The 19,094-nt window shown below is 43.8% G+C and overlaps 1 protein-coding gene across 3 annotated transcripts in view; it reads left to right on the forward strand.

The window, feature by feature from the left end:
- LOC135217718 (dyslexia-associated protein KIAA0319-like protein) overlaps positions 1-19,094 on the forward strand; it is a 248,419-nt gene that overhangs the window by 176,684 nt on the left and 52,641 nt on the right. For all 3 annotated transcript variants that reach the window (XM_064253707.1, XM_064253708.1, XM_064253706.1), the window contains exons 13-14: positions 7,723-7,822; positions 9,104-9,268. In XM_064253707.1, coding sequence (XP_064109777.1) covers positions 7,723-7,822; positions 9,104-9,268 — 265 coding nt within the window. The remainder of the gene's footprint in view (positions 1-7,722; positions 7,823-9,103; positions 9,269-19,094) is intronic.

Here is a 19,094-nt window from a genome sequence, read left to right on the forward strand (position 1 = left end):
TTCCAGGCACTCCAAGTATTCAGGGCTTATTCATCATCTGGCTGCAGCCCTGGTCACTCACGGGGTGGAGACGAGGACGACTACGACCGTCTCGACACCAGGTTATGCTGCTGCACCGCACTTGGTGTATACTCAGCACGTGACCACGGTCACCCCATCGGCTGCGGTTCAAGCTTCGCTGATGTATGTGCCCTGGAGGAAGCTGGTTCCTCCTCCACCTGGTTTTGCAGTCCTTGCTCCTCCCCCTGACTTCGAGTGCGCAAAGAGCTCCCCTTGGTCGCCTTCCTGTTGCCGTCGCCGTACCTGCTGCCTCTGTTCCTGCCCATGGAAGTGCTGCTGCTCCCGCAGGTCCTTCCGGCCGTCTCCTGGCTGGATCTGTGGTCCCTCACGGTATCCAGAGTTGCAGTCTCCTCGGGAGTTATCGTTCCTGAGGGGGACTCGGCCTTCGGGAGACTGCCAGTCTGGAGGTAGGGCCATCTCTCACCTCGCCCACCAGACGACCAACCCGTGGGGCAACTTGGTTTTGAGGAGACAGGATGCAGCCCTGACTCACGTACCAGAGCGGCCGGTTGAGAGGTGACGTTGGGTCTACGCAACGGACTGTTGCTGGGTGTCATGGTAATTACCATGACACTGGGTTCCTCCTCTCTCTTTCCCAGAGAGATGGTGGATGCTGTGGTGGAAAAGCTGAGAGCTAAGGACAGAGACCGCTTAGTACACCAGGCAGTTATGAAGACTTCTGGGCAGTCTCATTCAACTGCGGCTAAGCCTCAGAGCTTAGCTAGCACTTCCTCTGCTACCAAGACATCAGCACCATCAAGGAAAGCGAGAGGAAAGACCTGGCCTTCCTCATTTGCTTCGAGAAGTGAGCGTCAGCCCTCCTCTCAAACCTTCTTTCACGGGAAAGGGGCTAAACGGAAGGGGAAGAGGGAAATGCTAGGGACGGCGTTCCCCGTCAACTGCTGCCAGGAGTTAGGGGGGTGCCTGGCGAGCCATTAGGCAACTTGGCAGCACTACAGAGCTAAAACTTGGGTAGCGGATGTCCTTCGGGAGGGATCCCTACTGCCCTTCGAGTCGAGGTCACCCCTCACCTCACACCTGGTCCACCTTCAGACGTACGTCCCCGGTTCTGCCAGGGACATAGCACTGACACAAGAAGTAAAGACCATGCTGTGGAGATCGTGTAAGATCAGTCACTGGGTTTCGACAGCCGACTTTTCCTGGTGGAAAAGTCTACTGGGGGCTGGAGACCGGTGATAGATCTCTTTCCCTTGAACTGTTTCGTTCACCAGACTCGGTTTACAATGGAAACGGCACACTCAGTGCTCGACTCCATCAGGGAGAACGATTTCCAGCTTTCGGTGGACCTGAAGGATGCGTATTTTCAAATACCCATCCACCAGTCCTCTAGGGAGTACCTCTGCTTTATCCTTGACGGGACGGTTTACCAATTCAGGGTACTTTGTTTCAGTCTCTCAACCGCCCCACAGATGTTCATGCGAGTGTTCACTCTGGTGTTGGCTTGGGCCCATTCGGTCGGGATACATCTGATGAGGTATCTCAACGATTGGCTGGTCCTGGCGAGTTCCTGCTCACAGTTGCTGCAAGACAGAGAGCGACTCCTCGACTTATGCCGCAGTCTGGGGATCTTGATAAATGTCAAGAAGTCAGATCTTGAACCCAAGCAGAGGATAAAGTACCTGGGCATGCTGATCAACGGTAGCAGCACGAGTCTTCCCTGTAGACTCACAGTTCAGCAGGTTCAGGGAGGGAGTCAGACGGTTCCTGTCATGACAGGAACAGTCAGCTCAGCAATGGCAAGTTGTGATCGGTCACCTGTCTTCACTAGAGAAGTTAGTTCCTTACGGGCATCTTCACCTGTGGTCTCCTCAATGGAGACTAAAGGAGTACTGGTCGCAGGCACGGAATCCACAATCCTTCCTGGTTCCTCTCATGAAGGAAGTAAGGGAGGACTTGGCCTGGTGGCTAGACGACAGGAACCTCTTAATAGGAGTGCCCCTGTGCACTCCCCCTCTGGAGATGCTTCTGTTCTCAGACTCATCGACCGAGGGTTGGGGCGCACGCCTGGAAGAGTTGCTGGTTGCAGGAGTGTGGAACTATCACGACAGGCACCTTCACATCAACTTCCTGGAACTCAAGGCTGTGTTTCTCGTGCTTTAAGAGTTCCGGGAACGACTGATGGAACACTCGGTGGTATTGATGAGCGACAACACCACGGTAGTGGCATACGTCAACAAACGGGTGCCTAGTGTCCCTCCCGTTGCACCAGCTGACGATGCAGGTGCACAAATGGGCCGTAGCTCACTTGGTAGAGCTGTCAGCCAGATACATTCCAGGCAAGAGGAATGTAGTGGCAGACAAGCTCAGCTGCCAGAATCAGGTGATTGAGACCGAATGGTCTCTTCACCCTGCCGAACCCATGAGCAGCTGCAGAGGACACGTTCCAACACCGTGGGACAACCTCGTAGTCTATGCCTTTCCCACATTTTGCCTGATTCGCAAGGGGATCAGCAAGGTGCTGGTCACCAGCAATCTTCGGATGATTCTGGTGGCACCCAAATGGCCAGACCTGCTGGCTCTTCTCATGGAGGCACTGTGAGAGATTCCCCCATGGCACAGCCTACTGTGTCAACTGCATGTAGAACGGTACCACCAGGCAGTACATTCCCTGTGTCTTCACACCTGGCAGTTATCCAACATCTCTTGCGAGTGAGAGGCTTTCTCGCCGAGCAGCAACAGAGATGGCTGGATACCTCAGACAGTCCTCTGCAGCAGTATACCAGGGAAAGTGGTCCGTCCTCTGTGGTTGGTGTCGTAGACGGGGTCTCTCTCCGCTCAGAGCCACTCTTCAGCAGGTAGTGAATTTCCTCATCTTTCTTCGCCGAGAGAAACTCCTCTCTGTCTCTGCAGTCAAAGGATATAGAGCAGCCCTGGCCCTAGTCCTTAAGCTGCGAGGAGTTGATATTTCCTCCTCCATGGAAATGTCTCTCCTAATGAGGAGCTTCGAGAGGTTTTGCTCACCCAGGGAACTCAAGCCCCCGGGGTGGGATGTGACTCTTGTCAGAAGGAGCTTGACTTGTAGACCCTACAAGCCTCTCCGGGAGTTGTCAAACAGGGATCTGACCCTCAAGACCGTCTTTCTGCTGGCCCTGGCATTGGCGAAGAGAGTAGGAGAACGTCACGGTCTTTTCTTCGATGGTAAACACTCGAGGGGATGGGGATCGGTTACACTTGATTTCATCCCGGATTTCGTAGCGAAGACTCAAAACCCATCAGTCCCTGATGCCAGGTTCGAGTCCTTCACGATCCCCTCCCTAGAGGACTTCACCAGTAATGATACAGAAGAGACGCTGCTTTGTCCTCTGAGGGTGCTACAGCGCTATCTGAAGAAAACTCGACACCTAAGGCCTGAGTGTCGACGCCTCTTTGTTAGCACCCGGGTGACCAGGAAAAAAGTGTCCAAGGACACTGTTTCTTGCTGGCTTCGTGAGGTAATCAGGAAAGCGTACGGTTCAGAGAGGAGAGCCAACACCAGTACCTTTCGTCCAAGAGCCTACAAAGTTAAAGGCATTAGTCCAACCCTTGCACTCCGCAAGAACTTGTCTGTCACACTTCCTTCTACCTTCGGGATATTTCCCATAGTTCCTTGGACACTTTTTCCTTGGGACCCTTGGTGGCTGCTCAGGACAAGGTAGCATCTCGTCCTTGTGATATTGCATGAAAGAAGAGTGAATGAGTGAATGAGGGTGTGACTGGCTTCTCTTCCTCCTCTTTTCTTCCCTCTCCCTGTGGGCAGAGGGTAGTGGTCGTCACAACGCTGGACAGGACAACGATGTAGGTAAGCTACGTAACCGAGCTCCATTCTATCCCTTTCATTAGGGATAGAAGCGTTTATCCATCCCTTCCCTAGCAAGGGGGGAAGCAGACACCAGTAAGAAACAAACCCAATACTTTATATTTGGCTTCTTACTTAGGACTTTAGTGCTTGCTTGCTATTCATAAGAGGTACGCTTGCCTTCCTCTTATGAATTGGTCCAGATGTCTGACCTCTGATCTTACAGTGCACACTCTGATCAGTTGGACAGAGGCTAGGTTCCTCCCCTTTGCTCTTACAACCAGGGAGGGAACCCAGGTTGTGCAACACCAGTCTGTTCACAAGACTCAGATTCCACCCACCAATAAGTAAGTCTTCCTTATGTAAAGGACCGATGGTTTGTTTAACGTGTTGGAACAAATCACAGTTATTTAAAGTAAATTTTATTTTTCATAACTGTACAAACCTGAGGTCCTCTACATTTAGTCTCACCTCATGCCACCCCTCACTCTGTTCCTGGGCTTAAAGCAAAGTGGTATGTTTACCTCCAGTCGGGTGGGACTCCCGACCATCGGACAAGCAGTTACTGGCAAACTACCTTGTTAGTAAATCTTACGACCAGTCCAGCTGGCGCTGAATAGGAATTCCTAATGTAAAGGACCTCAGGTTTGTCTAATTAGGAAAAATACAATGTATTTTAAAAAATTGTGATATGAACCAAAACTCCCAAGGTTATAATTAAATAATTGTGCATCTGCCAAGCTTTGGTGTCCTAAATAATCTCTCTCTCTCTCATCCTCTCGCTCTCTACTCCTTCTCTCTCCTCTCTCTCTCCTCTCTCTCTCTCTTCTCTCTCTCTCTCTCTCAGTAAAAGACTGCTAATTTGAGTCTCTTTAACCTATGGGTATTAGCATATATCCAGACTCTGTGTGTTCATTGTAATGTTTAAAACCATATCCGCACACTCCAGATTCGTGAACTCATGTTTTCACGGATTTCTCTGAGGAACACATCTACTCATTATTTGCAGGAAAGTTGTGTATTCGCAGTGTTTTTCTATGAGAAATATCCACAAATTGCTGTTTTTTATCAACCAACATGAAATGTACTATTTGTGATAAAACATAAAAAACTATTGAAAAAAACCAGGTGTAAAAATTTTTAGTGGGTTTTTCTTGAGTTTTAACTTACGAAATAGGCAGTTTAAACATTTTTGTAGGGGTTTCAGCTATTCATGTATTCTACGTAGCTATTCGTGGGGGCCTGGTACGCATCCCCCATGAATACATGGGGAACACTGTACATACACAATCCTTTATCCGATGTGATTCAGTTTTTGGGATGTTTCAGATTTCGGAAGTGGAGTCAGGCACATAATCAAACATTATTACTTCCGCATAAACATACAGCCAGTCCTCGGGTTATGACTGGGGTTCCGTCTTGAGACGCGTTGTAAGCCGAAAATCATCACAAGCCAGAACATCGTGAAAAATCCTAAGAAAACCTTACTTTTAATGCTTTGGGTGCATTGAAAACTATGTCAACTGCATTCTTATTGCATTTTTCATAAAAAAAAACCTTCATATATTGATTAATTTGGAATTTTGGAGTCATATTTCTTCTGCCAGATCAGCATTGTAGGCGTTGTAACCCTGGAAATAATTTCTGATGAATATAATTGAAAACTGCCTTAACCTCGGAACATCGTAAGCCGAACCCGTCGTAATCTGGGGACTGGCTGTGTTCTTTCCCTTTATCATGCTTTATAGTTGATTATTAATTATATTAGTATGTACAGACAGTCCCTGGTTCTTGGGCTGCTTCCATTCTTGGCTGGGTGCTGATGAGCGAATAGGCGCCGATAACCGGAACTTGGCATTCTTTGGCGCCAAAAATCACCTATTTTATGTCTCTTGACAAGCCCCATAAAACGAGATCGCTGATAAATGGGGACTGCCTATACAGGCAGTCCCTGGGTTACAACGGGTTCAGCTTACAACGTTCCGAGGTTAAGGCGCTTTTCAATTATATTCATCAGACATTATTTCCAGGGTTACGACGCCTACAACGCTCATCTGCCAGATGAAATATGACTCCAAAAATGCAAAATAATCAATATTTGAAGGTTTTTTTTAATGAAAAATGCAATAAGAATGCAGCTTACATAGTTTTCAATGCACCCAAAGCATTAAAAGTAAGGTTTTCTCAAATTTTTCATGATGTTCCGGGTTACGACGATTTTCGGCTTACAACGCGTCTCAAGAATGGAACCCCCGTCATAACCCGGGGACTGGCTGTACTGTTAAATGAATGTGAGATCATTAACATCATCAATAAAATTATGGAATAATTAAGACCATATGTTCACTAACACATATTATTTTCAAGAAAAACATTCCGTAAAATGCAAAAATACACATATCATCATATAATTGTAGTTCAGTTTGTGAGTTTTAACAATGAGTAAGACTATGAAATACATTTCATCATATTGATCTTGAAGAGTGTTGTTCGTTGTTGTTACTAACATCATCATAAGTTTGCAGTCTTATATTTAAGGATGGTCTGGGAACAGGATTTGCAAGGGATGACACATCACTACGATACACTGTGTGTAACTGTGTGGGATTTATTATACCATTACATATATTAAAGTTGAAATTATTGTTAAATTCTTGTCTTCGCAAAGTACTAATTTACATAAAGCAAATTATTGAGTAAATTTTTATATCAGTATTCGAATAATTACAATCATGGCAAGGTTCAAACTCAGTGATCCACTGCTTATGTTTATAAATAGAATAGAAGTAGAGGGCAGTCATTGTCTAACAGATCTCTATGGCAACCAGACAGCCAATCATGTTTGAGCAATATTCTGTATGAGAAAGAATGCTTTCTCATGCGAAGCTGGCAATGACATAAATGTGTGTATTTTGAATACAGTATTTAGTTTTTAATAGTGTATGTATTTTACTGATTACGTAAAGAATAGAATGAATTCCTTCTCATTGCTTTGAGCTTTGAGTGCAAAATTGTTGGTTCAGAGATTCTTCTGCAACAAAAGATTTTCTTTTTTACTTCAGAAGATATGGATAGTGCATTGATATAATACCTCCAAACCAAAATACATCACTTTAATATCAATGTATGTTAATCCATTTCTGCCTGCTGGTCATGTCCTTTATAGGTCCACACAACTAACAAGAAAGTTTTTTTTTTCTGTCTTCGAAGGATGTATTACCTGTACTGCACATTTTTAATTTTAAAAATAACAAAAATAAGTTCAGTATACAACTATTTTGATGGGGATTTATTTTTATGACACAATAACCTTTTTAGGTTATTCTTGTGCATAATTAAGAGCTCTGCTGCTGAATGGAACTAAATGGACATCCATAAATGTTTCATGAAGTAAATGAAAATATGAGTTAGGAGACAGATATTTCTTATGGTTTCAACATGTAAAGTTTATTTGACATAATGGCTCATAGGCTAATATTTTTCACAGACTAGATTGGCTTTTTGTTTTTGTAAAATAAGTAAGTGGGGTTTGAATTAAATCTTAAGAAACTTGAGCCTTCACTTTTGCTTTTGTAAGTATACTATGCTTTGTTTGCTTTCGTAGATATGTTCTTGCTTATAGATTCACTGTTAAAAGAGCAAAATGGTTTTGAGAAATTTATATTATCTTGTAAAAGTTTCCAGAACACACCATACTTTTGTACTTTATCAACAATTATAAAGTTACTGCTGCAAACCCATTATACTTAATAAATGTGAGCTTGTAAATATATACCATAGTTATTTACATGTATTTATCATTCTACCACATTCATCTACTTGTGTATTTAATATATTTTTTGTATAAAATTATCTTTTTCATTTAGTTCACAGATGTTGTAGCTGGTGTATATGTGTGGAAACTCACTGTTTGGGATGACCAGGGTGCTTCAAGTTCTGACACAGTCTCTATAATTGTCAAAGAAAGTAAGTTTTCAGATTATATATATATTATATATATATATATATATATATATATATATATATATATATATATATATATATATATATATATACTATAATTTCTATTTTCACACTAGTTAATGATTAGATTGTTGTTCTGTTTTGAATTTAGAAAATCAGGTTCGATTTCTTCCAGAGATGAGACATTACCACATTGAGTACATAGTGATTCTCTTAAAAGTTCCTGTTCAAATTTAGAAATAAGGAATGAGGAATAGTCATGAAAGCAGCTCAAAATGAATGAAATCTTCCTACCACCTTATTTGCTATACATTCAGGCTTTATTCACCCTCTAATGGAACTGATAGTTTTGAGTGAATTACACTTTCTCTCTCTCTCTCTCTCTCTCTCTCTCTCCTCTCGTCATCATCTTCCTCTCCCTCTCTCTCCTCTGCTCTCTCTCTCTCTCTCCTTCCTTAGATTTTTTTTTTATTATTAGTATATTCAGTTCTATGGACAGGGAGTTAAAAGGGGAGAGGCACTCGAAAGTAATATTGGATACATCCTCCACTTGAACTGCACTGTAGGAGATTTTGGTGTGTAACTCTTTAACATCTCTTGCCTAAAAGGATAATTGTACACCACCATGTGATAGTATGCTTGAAACTGTGGTGTTTTGCTACTATGCAGTGTATGTCTGCTGAGACCTTGATGTACTATACTTAATTCACTCTTAAGTCATTCTTGCAAGTAATAATGACCGGCCATGACTGCCTAAAATAAAAGTACACAATGTATTCTCAAATTAGCAGGGATGGATTGTTTTCCTTCAGCAGAGTTTAGAACTTCAGCCCCTGAGCTTGCTTCTCCTTTCTCCTCTGGGAATATGAGTGTGCCTAGCTGCTTCTAGGAGACTTCATAAGTAACCATGAGAAATCATTTTTGTGTTGCTGAAAATTGAATAATAACTCATTGTGAGATATTTTTTAATTTTTAGCAATTTACTGAAGTCTCAGTGTAAATTAATACTTACGAAGCAGATTGATTATTTTGACTAAAGTGATGGCATAGATGTTTTTATATGCTGGTTGTATGCAAGCATTTCATCAAACAGCATATAAAGAAAGCTTTCTTTACCATTTACAGACATATTCTTAAATATTAAAATAAAAATAGTAAAGTCAGAAAATCACGTGACTTGCGGTAACCAGAAAATGCTGGAAGTTGGGAACAGACCTCTATAATTTTAATTTTAAAAAGTGTTGTTGAAATATGTGCATATAGCAGTCAGTCTTGTTTTTTCAGGCATTCATCATCTGGATGAAGTTGAGCTCTTGGTTCGAGGTGACATTGGAAAATTAAGTTATACGCAGTTATCAACTTTGCTGCAGAAACTTCAGCTGTTTCTTCATACTTCTGATAGTGCTGTGGATATTCACCTGATTTCTCTGACAGGCTTACCTTATTCAGGTGAGTGTTTATAAAAAAAATTTATATTGTTTGGACTAAAGAAATAATTTTAGTATTTAGCAATAATATTTTCATATCTATATTATTTCACGCACTGTAAAACTTGAAATTGTTTTGAAGTTGTAATATGTGTGTGTTTAACTGTTAAACAATTATAAAAGCTTTAATGTTTCATGCTCAGTCCTGCTTCCAAAGTAGTTTGTAAGTATCTAAGAGATTTAGTCATAGAAATGCCAGAAGTGGATTGGGAGATGTCACATGCATTTAACCATATTAAGATCAAGAGGAGAGAGCAATTGTGCTCCTATCTCACTTTGGAAGTATCCTCTCTCTGGAGCTAGCTGCAATTTTCAACTCATGTTTTGAGTGCTTCCTTTATCCATCCCTCTTCAAGGTGGTTAGGTAGGATGTTTCTGCTCAAGAGAACCGTGAATTATTGAAGTAGATCTGGAAGTCAGCCATGAAGAGGCTTGTACCTATGCCTGCTCCTGGTCCACCTTCTAAAATTCATCCAATTTTCTCTCAGGACTCTTCCTCCTCATTTAAGCCCATTCTTGGTCCTTGTCAGGATTCAATAAGAGCAAGGGTTCTTGTATCCTTAAGAAAACCTTACTCTTGCAGCCCTTCAGAATTCTGAAGGAGGCCATCTGCAACCCTTTGGGTGGTGGAGATATTCATGGAGGGTTATATCATCCCATCTCTGGTTCCTCCTCTAATGCCATCTCTACAGCCGACTGTTTGTTTCCATAGGCTTCTGGTGCCCAGTGTTGGAAGTGCCAAATCTTGAGAAACTTGTTTAGCTAACTCCATTTTCCATGGAATTGTCCAGCACAGTTCTTGCAGCAGTTCATTGGAACACCTGTAAACTTTTGTTCATGCAAATACCTTCACTTTTTGTTCATGGGGAAAGTACATATATCAATTCAAGTTGCTGTGCTCTTGTTTAAGTACATGCCTCAAGTGCTTTTGAGGCTGTTAGCTCCCATTGGGGGTTGGTGTCTTCTGTGAATTACAATTCTTCTGTACTTGTACTTGTTAGTTCTAACTAATTCTTATCAGGGAAATGTGTGGGCCAAGCACCTGTTACTTCATCTGGCCCAGTCTTTGGGCATTCTCATCAGTCTTCAAAAGTCATCTCTGGTTATAAGTCAGTGTAGATAGACAAAAATTTTTAACCTTTCCTTCAAAGAAACATATATTATGGGGTCAAAGGACCCCATTTAACTAAAAGGAGAGAACTCCTATCTGATAGTGTGACCTACCTTTGTTTGTTCCCATTGCCTGCCATCCCTGTAAGCTAACTGAAAATCAATCATTAAATTTTGAGCAAATTCAATCTCTCGTTATAAAAAAATATAATCTTTATTTCCCCAAAATAGCTAACATGAAAATGAAATAAAATGCATTAAAGAAATCCCCCCAAAATCATTAAAACACCATTATTCTTCTATGTAATCATATTGGATAGAACTATCCCCACTTATCCTCACTATCGAATAACTCTATGAGTCTTTATCAAATAAGTGTCAGATATAAGCCTAGAGAATTCATTGTTTGGTTATCAACAATCGAAGCCATCTGAAGTAAAGAAAGCACAATTTTAATTTACTGAAAAGACCCAAGAAATGAAAAGGATAAATGCCCTATAGTAAATCTTTTTGCATTTCCCCTTTCTAGAAGCTGAAATCAATGTCACTGTACAAGGTTTTTTTTGAAGTCTCTCTTTCACTTTACCTTCAGATGGATCTTCTAGCGCCTTCCAGTTTTTGGATCACCACTGTCAAATTCTTGTCTAATGAATTGATACGGTCCCATACTGGGGTTTATCTGATCTCCTTTTTGCCCTCACGGACATTCACTTGCACCTACTAATGGACATACGAATGCACGCATGCTAGTTTCTTCTCTGTTCCGATGTAGTGCATTTTCCATTTCACATGTACTCGTCTTATCTAGAGCACATATTGGTGACCTCGCATAACCTTTTCTTCGGACGTCATGATCACCTGATCTTTCCACCATTCAGGTCATTTGCGCACCCGCAATCCCTCTAATGCGATCGTAAATGTTATGTCTTTTTGTCTCATTTGCACATCCTGAGGAATTCACTGTTTATAAATTTCTATAGCTCCAAAACACTCGAGGCTGGCCTGTTTTCGCATCCAACTGCCTGTCACTTCATTTTGCTTTTAACATATATCCACTTATACATATTTCCAGTGCTCATTCCCATTACACATAGACAACTTCTTGTCTCCTTTAGGAGGATTTCAGCCCTTAAAACTGTGTCAACAAAGCAGTGACTTCCATACTTGGAGTATATGGTCTTGCTGAAGAAGTTCATCAATCTGTCAAGACTGAGAATAAAATCAGTTCAATTCTACCTGAAAGAGACTTCAGAGAGGGAAAACCCTTCCAGATTTGACTTTGATTTTAGCCATGACAAGTCTTTTGGAACGGTGAACAGATTGTCACTCCTTGCAAGTCAGTCTCTGGAAGTAAGGGACCCTGACCTCACATTATTTTCTGATGCCTCTGTAAAGTGTTGGGGTGAGTTTCAAGTGAGTTTAGAAATGTCAAGAGTGTTGGCTCTGTGGAAGGCCTGAGGTAGTGTGTGAACACCTGATGAGAAATCAGGTGGTAGCAGTGTTCTTAGGCAACATCACCACGTAATTTATATGAGGAGTGTGGGTAGTAAAAAATCCTCTTTGATGTTCCCTCTCACAAAGGAAGTTTCTATGATTAGAAGCAAGGAATATTGTACTTATATATACCAGTTTATTCCAGGGAAGAATGTGTTAGTGGACCAACTCGGCAGAAGGAATCAGATTCTTCCAACAGAATAATCGTTTCACCTTCAAGTCCACCAGTCTCAGTGGAAACTGTGGGATTGCTGAATGTGGACCTTTTTGTGATGCTCAAAATGGAAAGCTTTCGATTTATTGCTCTCTCTTCCACTTTCTCAACAAACTCAGAAAATGCACTAACTCTAGGGTGATTTTAGTGGTCCCATGGTGGCTGCAGAAGCAATAATTTCCAGAACTTCTGTCTATATGGAGGACCTTCCTTGAATCTGTCCCTTCAGGAGAGATCAACCGAACCAGTCAAACGCCCTGAGGTTTCGTCTAAACCTCCACTTGCTTCCGTTAACCATATGGAGACTATCAACTGTCTCTTATGAGGGAGAGTTTTTTTTTTTTTTTTTTTTTTTTCTATTTTTTACTATATACTAAGGAGCTATCAATTCCTGTCCTCTGAGGATATAGGTAGTTGCTTTCCTCTGTGCCTCATCATGTTTGGATGGATCTTGTTAACAATTGGGTTGTTAAAGAGATCTTCAGATCTCTTGAGGTTATGGCACCTAGATCCATTTGCGCCCTTAGATTCGTAATATTTTAAGTATTTAACCATGAGGACACTTTTTGGGTGCAAAAGTGACCTTTAAAAGAGTAAGTGAATTACAGGCATTTTCATGTAGGATTTTGCAACGGAGAGGCTGCCTAGCTGTTTGCCTTTTTCGAGAGCAAAGAATGATGTTAAGGCAAAACAGATTCCAGGAGGGTAGGCTAGGCGTTTGAGAGTGCTACTCGCTACCCATAGTTGGTACTAGTCCTGGCTTACCTGACCAGACCGACATATTGGTTTTGGAGGGTGATCCATCACTAGAGAGTTCCTCTCTTGTTACGTAAATGTAGGTGCTAGGCCTGTCTTACCTGACCAGGTCGATATGTTCGATTTTGGAGGGTTAGATTAGGCTCTAGAGTGTCCTCTTTCGTAACGTACTAGTAGGTGCTATCCTAACCTACCTGACCAGATCGGTGTATCCGATTTTGGAGGGTTAGGCTAGGCTCGTAGATGGGCTTGCCTTTATTTGTCGGTACGTACTTCCAATAATTCCTTATCAATAAATTTTGTAATGTATAGCCTTGGCCGTTACCTCCTTCAGGCTGTCAGTTGGCCTGCCGTCTTCTGCCCCTTTAGTAGTAGGCTACTTCACCTGAACGGTTGCTGTTGCCAGGCGATTACTAGTTTACCTTTCTGCTCCGGGCTCTTCCTTCCGTTCCGGACTCGTTCCGGCGGTGCTTCGTTAGCTCGCTGACCAAGTAATCCTACCGGTGAACAGCAGCTGGACCGTCGAGCACTGTTCCGGGGGATTAGTCAGAGGAGGTTAAGGATTAGAAGATTATGTAGTCTCTGTTGGTATGTCTCTGGGCCTGTGTTTATTCCGGTGAGGTGTGGTCTACCATCACGTGCGCCAGAATGTTATACGCCGGAGTTCTACGTACCGCTGTTCCCGCCGCTCTGTTTTCCGTATTTCTCTGTTGTTATTGCTGCTTTCCCCACTTGGTGGGGGCGGAACTAGGCTTAGGCAATGCGTTTCCAATTGACTTGGAATTGCTACCCTACTCCGGTGTGATCAGGCTTAGGTTTTACCTTGTTTCCCTGTTCTGTTCGTATCAGGCCAACTCCACTGGTCATAGCTATTGCGATACCGAGATTATGGATTCCGGAGCGGGCAGAGACAATCAGAGCTTTTACGTTATATAAATTTATAATAGTTGATGTTTACCTTTAACGGGTTTTAGTAGAACTAGTCTAAGTGTAAACATATCGCCAGAATTAACTCCGGCGGAACTATTTGACGATCTCATGTACCAATTTTATCTGTCAGGAGTTGGGTTGCACAGCCTTCCTCCAACAACCGTGTGGTCATGAGGTCTGTCGATCTCATGCCAGCTGTGCTGTGGAGGTCGATAACCTCTTGGTCTGGCACCCAGACGGCTGTGAAGTTTGCTACTCCTTGTTTGAGTATGACTGATGAGTCGGTAGGTACCATCCTCACCTTGGTATATTTGATAATAAGGCACGTTCCGCCACTGGAGGATCTGATTTCGTCCTCTCTTGCAGACTCCTCAGGTGCTCAAAGCCCCTCCTCATTGGCAACCCTAAGGGTCTTGGTTGGAGGTTTTGGTAGGAACGTCGCTGCCGGATGCCCCTATGTACTGTCGGAGGAGCTTTGTTCGTTACTGTACCCGAACGCGAGCACTTCTTCGGCAGTAGCTAGGGAATTGGCGGCCCCTATTATTGCCAAAATACGGATGGAGACCCAGGCCTCTCTGGAAGACCAAGAAGCCTTGTGCGAGGAGGTGGTGGAAGAGGTGGCGGCCATCAGTATCCATCATGAACCCATGACCGTCGACGCACAGGAAGAAGGTAGGGAAGTAAGTGAGGCAGGTAGTTTTAGATCTAGGTCTAAAAATAAATCACTTTCTTTCAGTCCAACTCTGTCTTCTTTATTCTTTTTAGGACTTCTCAAAATCCATGAACCTTTGGGACAAGTCTGGTTCCGTGATCCCCAAGGTGAAAGCCCTGAAAAAGAAGACTCTGCCTAGGACTACCAGACCAACTAAACCTACTCCAGCAAGTTCTGCCAGGTCATCATTGGCTCCCACACCTATGGCTTCCTCTTCTAAAGCTACTCCCCCACCTAAGGGGTCAAGAGCTAAGGTATCTAAAGCCAGACCTACGGAGTCCGGCTTCGATCCTGATGCCTTCGCTAATCTTCTAATGGAGAAGATGGGCAATGTCGTGGACTCGAGGTTTCAGTCGATGTCTTCTCAGCTCGCTTCGGGCTTGGAGACATCGGTTCAGTCCATTCTGTCTCTGGCTCAGAGACTACAGTCCAGGAGAGTTTGCTGGCCAGACTTATGCAGTCCGGAGGCACACAGCAGTCCTTCATTGTGCCAGACGCTTGTAAGCTTCCGCCATTCGAGGACAGCAACCCATGGCGTTGGCTCTGCATGCTTCCTTTTCGGATGGCATGCTGACGATTGAAGGCTGTGGAACCCGTCCCGTGGAAGATTACGAGTTCTTCCCGGTGGACCTCCAGTTTCCCTTCCCAGGCTTTGCTCGGTTAGGTGAGGAAGCATTAGTCAGGGTAGACAGGGTCCCAAAGGAAACTGTAATTTATCCTAGGGACCAGGCACAGTCAGCATGGGTCCGCACCCTTTCAGAATGGGAGTGTGTCAATACCAAACTGATGCCACACAAGGGTTGCTACACCATGTTGGTGGTGGGGGATAACATCCTGACCCCTTGCACGTCTAAGATCGCGGAGTTAACTCTGCAGGTCGGAATGGAGGAGAAGCCAATGCCTTAGTTTCGAGAGACAGAGCCTACCTCTCAGCTCTTTCCCGGAGATTTGGAGTGCTGGGTGGGCGCTCCAGAAACGTTCACAGTAGGCAAACTTGATCCGGAGTGTGCCTCCACTTAGTTTAGTGAACGACTACCCAGAATCCCGGATGCCATGGTAAAGGCAGAGTTTGAGTCCAGGTGTAGACTGAGTTGGTCGATCAACTCTATTACTACATCGGAGTTGACGGCATCTGTCTACTCTGAGGAACCTCTATTCCGGGTTCTAACAAAGTCACTTTTGCAGACTTTTCAGTGTGACCTTTATGACTTTGTGGTTGCTAGGCGGAACTGCAGGAAGCATGTCCTTGCCGATGCTTCCATTAGACACGAGCCTAATAAGCTCATTAAAGCAGCAATCTGGGGACCTAACCTCTTTCCTAAAGACGTAGTTAACAGCGTCATCAGTGAGGCTGCTATGGCTAATCAGAACCTTTGTGTCCGCTGGAGTCTTCCCTCCAAAAGGAAGTTCTATGAGACCTCTAGACCGCAGCCCAAAGGTAGGAAGAGGGTCGGGAAGTATCAGCCCTTCCAGGCCCCTCAGACACAGACGATGATTCAGGCAGTTCCCGTCTCCCAGATTGGTCAACCTTTGACCTCTAAGGCATGACCACAACAACAATTGGTGTTGTTACAGAGTCAGCCAACTCAACAATCCTTGAGTTCGGCTACTTTCGTGACGTCCCCGGCCTTCAATGCTTTGTTTGAAGCGCAATGGGTGTTTCGAGGCTATAACCGACATGCAAGGGGAAGCAGAGCAAGAGGTGCTTATCGGCACAGAGCTGGTTCCAGAGCTCCCTCCAGAGGCAGAGGTTCCAGAGGAGGCAGAGGAAGTAAGACCTCATCCAGTCTATGAGCCTCTCCAGGTAGGCGGGAGACTGTACCTCTTCCGGGACCATTGGACCTTCAGTCCGTGGGCCCTCAGTATTGTATTAAAAGGTCTGGGGTGGAGGTGGATAAAAGGGCCTCCTCCACCGGCCAGATTCCACCAAATTCCAACGACAGACCTTCTAGACTATGCCAAAGACCTTCTTCAAAAGAAGGCAATAAAGAAGGTCAAACACCTGAAATTTCAAGGACGTTTGTTCACCGTGCCAAAGAAGGACACGGACAAACGAAGAGTGATTCTGGACTTGTCCCGTCTCAACTCATACATTCAATGCGACAAGTTCCGCATGCTAACCGTCTCGCAGGTGCGGACCTTACTTCCCAGTGGGGTCGTCACCACCTCTATCGATCTTACAGACGCTTATTATCATGTCCCGATAGCGAGAAACTTTTCTCCCTACCTAGGCTTCAAACTAGGAAGACAGGCTTACTCGTTCAGAGTCATGCCATTCGGGCTCAATATAGCGCCCAGAATAGTCACCAAACTAGGAGAGACAGAAGTTCAGGAACTAAGAGCTCAGGGGGTTACGCTAGTAGCTTACATAGACGACTGGCTCATTTGGGCACCCAACGACAAGGAATGTCGCAGGGCAACAGCCAAAGTAATAAAATTTCTAGAGTATCTGGGATTCCAGATAAACAAAAAAAAGTCCCGTCTCATTCCGGCGTCTCGCTTTCAATGGTTAGGAATTCAGTGGGATCTAACCGCACACAAACTATCTCTTCCGCCAACCAAGTGCTTAGAGATAGCAAAAGCTACGAGACAATTTCTCCTTAACAGACGGGCTTCTCGTCGTACCCAAGAAAGAGTCTTAGGTTCACTTCAGTTTGCTTCAATAACAGATCTTTTGTTGAAAGCCAGACTGAAGGACATTAATCGGGTATGGCGGAGAAGAGCCAACAGCAGACTCAGAGACAAAATCTCCTTGATTCCGTTGATACTAAGGAAAAGACTTCATCCATGGACGACAGTCAAGAGTCTTTCCAAGTCGGTACCGCTCCAATTTCCCCCGCCGTCTCTAGTAGTCCACACGGACGCCTCTCTGAGCGGATGGGGGGCTATTCTCAGTACAAGAAGGTTCAAGGAATATGGTCAACAGTATTCCGCCAGTTCCATATCAACATCCTAGAAGCAATGGCCATTTTCGTGACCATGAAACGACTAGCTCCAGCCAGGAATATTCATATCAGACTAGTCTTGGACAGTGCAGTGATAGTTCACTGCCTAAACAGAGGAGGCTCTAAGTCGAGCCACATAAATCACGTGATGATAGCAATCTCTCGTTGGCAATGAAACATCATTGGCACCTGTCAGCTACTCACCTGGCAGGAGTATGGAATGTCATTGCGGATTCACTGTCCAGGACAACTCCGCTGGAATCGGAGTGGTCCTTTGGACGCAAAGTCATTCAATTGGATTTGCCTACAAATACCGGGCCTTCAGGTAGACCTGTTCACCAAGGAGTCCAACCACAAACTTCCATGTTATGTGGCTCCCAATTTGGATCCTCTGGCTCACGCCACAGATGCGATGTCCATAGACTGAAACAATTGGCAGAAGATTTACCTATTTCCGCCAATAAACCTTTTGATGAAAGTTCTACACATACTCAGATCTTTCAAAGGGTGGATAGCACTAGTAGCACCCAACTGGCCGAAGAGCAATTGTTTTCTTCTTCTACTAGAGTTGAAAATCCGTCGCAGACGGATTCCCAACCCAAAGTTGACTCAGGTGGTACAAACTCAGACTGTGTCAGCTTCCTCAAGAATTCTGAATGCCCTAACTTTATGGACTTCATGAAGTTTGTGGCACAGAAAGATGCTAATATTGATCCGCTAAACACATTGTTCGTGGAATCAGACAAAAGAGAATCGGCACTCCGGCAGTATGATTTGGCAGTGAGGAAGTTAGCCATCTTTCTAAAAGAATCAGATGTTCAGACAATGACTACGAATCTGGCAATTTCATATTTTAGAACTCTGTTCAAAAAAGGCCTAGCTGCTAGTACCATTACTACGACTAAATCCGCCTTGAGGAAGATATTTCAGTCTGGCTTTAATATTGCTTTAACAAATTCGAACTTCTTGTCTATCCCTAGAGCATGTGCTCGTCTGAGACCAGTAAACTGGCCTCATACGGTCTCCTGGTTTTCAAATGACGTACTCAAGTTAGCTTCAGATACTGATAATGAATCATGCTCATATATAACCCCTCTCAGGAAAACATTATTTTTACTGAGCCTAGCCTCAGGTGCCAGAATATCTGAACTGTCGTCTCTCTCTAGAGAACCAAATCATGTTGATTTCCTCCCGTCAGGAGAAGTTCTGCTTTCTCCGGATCTGAAATTCTTGGCAAAGAATGAAGACCCTCAGAACAGATGGTCTCCGTGGAAGATTGTCCCTCTTCCACAGGACCCATCATTATGTCCAGTTTTTACATTAAAATCTTATCTTGATAGAATTTCTAATAGGTCTTCAGGTCCTCTTTTTATTAGAGAGAATGGTGGAACCATTTCCTTGAAGGCCATCAGACAAATTCTTTATTTTATTAAACAAGCTAATCCGGATTCAGTTCCTCAGGTCCATGATATCTGAGCAGTGGCTACCTCAGTTAATTATTCTCATCATATGAACTTCGATGATCTCAAAAAGTATGCGGGTTGGAAATCTCCGACAGTATTTAAACGCCACTATCTAAAGTCTCTAGAGGCCCTTAAATATTCTGCAGTGGCTACAGGGAACATGT

This window comes from Macrobrachium nipponense, chromosome 7 (genome assembly GCF_015104395.2).
Source record: "Macrobrachium nipponense isolate FS-2020 chromosome 7, ASM1510439v2, whole genome shotgun sequence".
NCBI lineage: Eukaryota > Metazoa > Arthropoda > Malacostraca > Decapoda > Palaemonidae > Macrobrachium > Macrobrachium nipponense.